The sequence below is a fragment of the Pyrus communis genome, chromosome 10 (assembly GCF_041283825.1).
Source record: "Pyrus communis isolate YQ-2024b chromosome 10, ASM4128382v1, whole genome shotgun sequence".
In the NCBI taxonomy this organism is placed as follows: domain Eukaryota; kingdom Viridiplantae; phylum Streptophyta; class Magnoliopsida; order Rosales; family Rosaceae; genus Pyrus; species Pyrus communis.
In genome coordinates, this window is record NC_142574.1 from 30,716,542 (window position 1) to 30,722,500 (window position 5,959).

Here is a 5,959-nt window from a genome sequence, read left to right on the forward strand (position 1 = left end):
CATTTTGCAAAATTACATAATTTAAAAGAGGGGGAGATCCGCTCAAAATAAATTCAGGAATGGAATCCAATCTTATTAGGGCAAGGGTTGTGAAATCATTTCCCATTGAATGAAATTTATTGGTTTTTGTCAATTTTCATACCAGTGTTTTTCTATTATATCATATGTTTTGTTTGGTCTTTTTTTATTTATAAATATGGTCCTTTTAAAATATCATTTATGGTCTATCATATGTTTTGTTTGGTCTTTTTTTTATTTATAAATATGGTCCTTCTAAAATATCATTTATGGTCTATCATATGTTTTGTTTGGTCTTTTTTTATTTATAAATATGGTCCTTCTAAAATATCATTTATGGTCTATCATATGTTTTGTTTGGTCTTTTTTTATTTATAAATATGGTCCTTCTAAAATATCATTTATGGTCTTTCTTTTTTATTATGGATAATATTTACATTCCTCTATGGCTCTATTGGATGAAAATATCATACTTTTTTAGAAAAACGTATATTTATCGTATAGAATTTTATGTTCGGAACCGTTCATTTTTTTATTTTCATTTGAAGATCATTCCTACAAAAATATCATTGGAATCGGATATCGTTTAGTCATCTATATGTATGAAACAAATCGACGGTATGAGTATCAGCATATTAATAATGAACCGTCTATTTATTTGATATATTTAGATGATTAAATGATTTCTGATTCGAATAATTTTTCATAAAAATAATCTTCAAATGAATATTAACAAATTGAATGGTTCTGATTATAAAGTTTACATGACATCCGTTATTTGTAATGTAATGTGGAATATGTGAGTTTTCCCATTAGGTATTGTAAATATTATTCTTTCATTATTAGTTCTTTTGTTTTTTATCCATGTTTCTCTGTCATTTAAGAAGAAACAAGGACCCAGTGTTAAACAGCGCTCTGCATGCAACTACCATTAGATATCTAAAATGTTTAACTAAATATATAGTTCATTCAATAACACAAGTATGGTACCGCTGTAATCCATACGACGGGGAAGGGATCATCTCCGGATCCCTTCCTCATAATCCACCAAATCAGGGGAATCCGTGCATTGAAATTTGATCCAATGGTTACAAACAAGGGCTCACTTTAAAAATTATAATAACTTCATCCGTTGGATTAAATTTTCACGCACGCATCCTCTTGATTTGGTAGATCAGAAGGAATGGATCCGGAGAGGTTCCGTTTCCCATACGACGTTTTTCAATTTACATGTTGTATATATGACTTTGGATGCAACCGTCAGGATGCCTACGTACATGTAGCGTGCATTTGTTTTCAAATTTTTTATTTTTTTATTAGAGAGATTATAATAGAAAAAAATTAAAAAAATAAAAAGGTGTGAGAGAAGTAATTTGTGGTGTGTGAATATAATCTCTCTTTTTACTATTATTAGGAGGAAAGAGTTCGAAACTATTATAATAATTTAGAAGTTTCGAACCCGGAACGCATAGGTAGACACCCAACACCCTATCTATTAGGATATTGAAACCGGGATGTATATATAGTGTGGCCATGATTACTTAATCTGACCAAAATACTATGTAAATAGGGCACTTATCGTTCATTGATGCAGAGGTAGAAACTGCAAAACCAATTAAGCCATGTCTTCTCCTTTGCGAACATCTGCATTATCCTCCATCTCTTCCTTCCGTCGTCCTCAGCCTTTTCCAAAGAAGTGCCAAAACACTTGTTCAGTTGGAAAACCAAGGGTTTGCTTTGTGGGTAGGTTACCGCCATGCAAAGCAACAATTAATAGTGATCAGAACCCCAGTAACCAAGACCCTAGGGCACCTCATGTGGGAAAAATATTAGACAGGAGAAATGTACTGATTGGTCTAGGAGCTGGAGGGCTATATGGCGCGGCCGGTCTCGGCCCCAGCCGATTCGCATTTGCTGATCCAATTCCACCGCCCGACATAAACACGTGCACTGAGACGACCGACCCCAAAATACCAACACAAGAGTGTTGCCCGCCAAAACCTGATAAAATCAAAATCATTGATTTTCAGCTACCGGCGTCACAACCCGCAATACTACGCAAGAGGCGTGCAGCTCAGGATGCCGCGAAGGACCGGGTGTATGTAGCAAACTACAAAGAGGCCATTAGGCGCATGAAGTCCCTTGACATAAACGATCCACGTAGTTTCTGGAGCCAAGCTAATGTTCACTGTGCCTATTGTGAGGGCTCATATCATTACGGTGAAAAGAAATTAGAAATACAAGTGCACTCCTCGTGGCTTTTCTATCCCTTCCACCGCTTGTACTTGTACTTCTACGAGCGAATCCTGGCGTCGTTGATTAAGGAACGCGACCCTAATTTTGCTTTGCCCTTTTGGAACTGGGATGCTCCAGAAGGGATGTACATGCCAACCATATTTGAGGAGGATGGTGTAATTAACCCTCTCTATGATCCCTACCGAAATGACAAGCACCGGCGTCCAGGGACAATCGTGGACCTCAACTACGGGCTAGGCATGGACAACAACACCCGAGACACTGACACAATAGAGAATTATAATCTCTTCACCATGCACAACAAAATGTTGAGTGGTGCTCGCTGGGACTGGTGCTTATTCTTTGGCCATCCTTACAGGGCAGGGGACAACCCAAATCCAGGAGCCGGCAACATCGAGCTTGTTCCCCATAACACCGTCCACGATTGGACTGGCACTACTCAAGACTCAACCCAGGGTGGGGTGGACATGGGGATATTCTACTCTGCAGGTAGAGATCCAGTGTTTTACGCTCACCATGCCAACGTGGACCGCATGTGGTACCTGTGGAAAAACAGATTCGGAGGCAAGGATATCAAGGACCTTGATTGGCTCGACACCGAGTTTCTATTCTACGACGAGAACAAGCAGCTAATGCGTGTTAAGGTCCGAGATTCTCTTGACACCGCCCTCCTTGGGTACGAATACCAAAGCGTTGAAATTCCATGGATTGATGACAACTTCAAGCCCACCGCTCGCTTTCCAACCAACAAGACAAAACCACAAGTTTTATTTACTGAGCATCACACCAAGTTCCCGTTTACCTTGGACTCCACGATCAGTGTCGAGGTGGCGAGGCCAGTGCCGAGAAGGCGAAGCGACTCTGAGAAGGCTAAACAGCAGGAGGTGTTGGTGGTCGGTGGGATTGGGTTCCCAGCTAACGAGAGTGTGAAGTTTGATGTGTACGTGAATGATGACGCGGACTCGCCCAGTGGACTGGACAAGTCTGAGTTTGCCGGGAGCTTTGTGCATATCCCGCACAGGCACAAAGAAAAGATTCAAACCAAGCTGACGTTAGGGATCACACAGCTGTTGGAGGATTTGCGTGCGGAAGAGGACAGCAGTGTGGTGGTGACTTTGGTCCCTAGGGTTGGGATAGGAAAGGTCACCCTTTCTTGCATAACCATCGAGCTCTCTGCTTGTCCGAATCAGGCTCTCTGATTTGATTGGCAAACTTTTCTGTCTACTTATTTGTTATTTAATTTCGTGTTTCTTCTATCAATCAATGTGTCGATCGCGATCAATGTAATAAAACCCCGCTAAATGCTTACGGGGTGGGATATCATGTTACTACTATTGTAAAAATGGGTCGTCGAACTCAGTGAGTTTCCGATCACTTTGGACTCGCTGATCAGTGTGATCGTACCGCGGCCAAAGAAGTCGGGGACCAAGGCGGTTAAGGAAGAGGAGGTGCTGGCGATTCAGGGGATCAAGTTCGTAGCGGACGACGCCGTGAAGTTCGCCGTTCTTGTGAACGACGGCGAGGACGCGCTGAGTCGACCCGAGAAGTCCGAGTTCGCTTGGAGCTTCATGTATTTGTCGCATAAGCGGAAGACGGTGACGACGAGCCTCCGACTTGGGATAACGAACTTGCTGGAGGGCTTGAGTGCTGACGGTGACGACGGTATCAAGTTTGCCTTGGTCCCTAACTATGTCAAACGGTACTATCCGTCAGATCAAGATTGAGTTTCTGAAAAAAAAAAAAAGAACACTTAAATTAAGTTTTCCTATTTTAATCATGTATTTAATTAGTTGCTTGCATTGTTGTTTTTTGAAGAAATTTTGTAGTGTCAGAAATACGGTCTAGTATACCGAACGTCATATACAAGTGGTTTAATTTTTTTTTTCAAGTATCCAACTATTTTTATTATGACACTTAATATACCAGATCGTATTCCCGTCACACTAAAAAATTACACTTGTTTTTGTTATATTGTCTCTTATTAATCAATTATGTAATTCTGTTCTCATTTGCTGTTTAACAACAAATATCAGAAATGATTAACCTGATTGGTGTTAAAAAAATAAAATTATTATTTCTCACCCTCCAAAACAACATCGTTTACTACAGCAAATTTCATTCTTGCGCAGGCTCAACCCAACCTGGTTATCATAGCAAATTGGGCTAGCCCTGTAATTTGGAACAAACGGGCCTGACCCAGATCACCATTTTGTTTCTTTTATCAATAGAGCACCAATTCTGATCATTGTATGGAATGATGGTGTACGATTTGGACACGTTCGACCCCAACTCAGCTTCAAATTTGGATCCCTGCAGGAGCAGGGAAAAAGGCCGAAACACTTTACACCAAGAGGAAGTTGGTTTGGAGTCAATTTTAAGATGAATTAGGAGGTTCTAATTTTTTATTTTTAAATTACACCCGAATGTTTTGACCTTCAATAACTGCTATTAACCAATGACTTGAAAGTGCGTGTTTATAGAAAAATGGATTTTGTAATAGATAGTTTAGCAACCTATAGTTTTGGCTTAGATTTAGGTAATTTTTATTTTGATACTCCTTATTCTTGTTCAGTTAGTTTTATTCGTAAGGATCGACTTGGAATGTCCTGGTCTAGATTTATTATTGACTAGGTTTGTTTGGGATCTTGCTCTTCTTTTTAGTACATTGATATTTTTATATTAAGGGGATGAGGAGTTTGGTTAAGCCACATAATGGGCAGCCTAATTTGGTATCGAATTCGCTATCTACGAGATTCGAACCTAAAACCTTTCACTTCCAAATGAAGATGAATACCATGGTTTATCACCCACTTTAGGTCGTGAAGAGTTATTAGGTCTGGCACAACTGCAGAGAGGTTTGACGCGCAAATGCCCAAATGCACAAACTTCCCTCAGTTTGTTAATTTGCTAATGACGTGTATGGTTACACTGACCTCACAAAAAATCGAGTATAAATTTTCCTAAGTTTGTAACCAAATAACATTAATGCCTTTTTTTCCTCCTTTTCTTTTTGCAAAATCATTCTTTTTTATTTTTTTCGGTCCGCATAAAATTAATTGTTTACATCAATCATGTGATAGGGGTATTTTACGTTTCCAAAAAATGTAAAATGTGTAAAGTAATGCATAATTAATAGGGACTCCCATATATTCCAATATTTGAGGAATTTCTTGTATATTCAATACTTCCAAAGTGAAGTATATATATGAGTTACAACTGGTATTAAATACACACAATATCGATGTGAGACAAAAGACTACTATTTACATTTAATTAATATTTACACATATAACTCACAACATTTCTCTCATTCAGTATTAAATTTACTACAAGCACGTCAGCAGATCGACGTACTGTGTGGAAATACGATGCCTTGATCAGCCATTATATAAAGAGAACACTTGATTTCATTTCTGCACATATGCATGTAGCTGAAAAAACCTAATTGATAAAGCCATGGCTTCATTTCTTCCACTTGCACCCGCCATTACGCTTATTAACCGCCCTTCTTCCATTTGTTCTAATACTTCAACTTCCCTTACTTGTTTCCCTAGACCTTTGTTCCCAATACATCGTTCATTAGTTGAAAAAGGTAAGCATGGATCTCCATGCAAAGCAAGAAAGAGCGATGATGAACAGGGTATTAACCAAGACGATAGAAAACTGGACAGGAGAAACATGCTGA

At 39.0% G+C, this 5,959-nt stretch overlaps 2 protein-coding genes and 1 pseudogene across 2 annotated transcripts; all 3 read left to right on the plus strand.

The window, feature by feature from the left end:
* Positions 1-1,631: 1,631 nt before the first annotated feature.
* On the plus strand, positions 1,632-3,473 carry LOC137728562 (polyphenol oxidase, chloroplastic-like). Its single transcript, XM_068467314.2, has one exon. The coding sequence runs from the start codon at positions 1,641-1,643 to the stop codon at positions 3,471-3,473; it is 1,833 nt and encodes a 610-aa protein (XP_068323415.2). The 5' UTR covers positions 1,632-1,640.
* A 64-nt stretch (positions 3,474-3,537) lies between these two features.
* LOC148693884 (polyphenol oxidase, chloroplastic-like) lies at positions 3,538-3,998 on the plus strand. Its single transcript, XM_088678130.1, has 2 exons — positions 3,538-3,557; positions 3,668-3,998. The coding sequence occupies exons 1-2, from the start codon at positions 3,538-3,540 to the stop codon at positions 3,996-3,998; spliced, it is 351 nt and encodes a 116-aa protein (XP_088534256.1).
* Positions 3,999-5,730: 1,732 nt separating this feature from the next.
* The window catches only part of LOC137728563 (polyphenol oxidase I, chloroplastic-like), a 6,927-nt pseudogene continuing 6,698 nt past the window's right edge, over positions 5,731-5,959 (plus strand).

Bases quoted from the DNA above. Each gene is read 5' to 3' on its own strand.
- LOC137728562 (XM_068467314.2), top strand. From the start codon at position 1,641: ATGTCTTCTCCTTTGCGAACATCTGCATTATCCTCCATCTCTTCCTTC.
- LOC148693884 (XM_088678130.1), top strand. From the start codon at position 3,538: ATGTGTCGATCGCGATCAAT. The intron at 3,558-3,667 runs GTAATAAAACCC...CTCGCTGATCAG, and splicing joins ATGTGTCGATCGCGATCAAT to TGTGATCGTACCGCGGCCAA.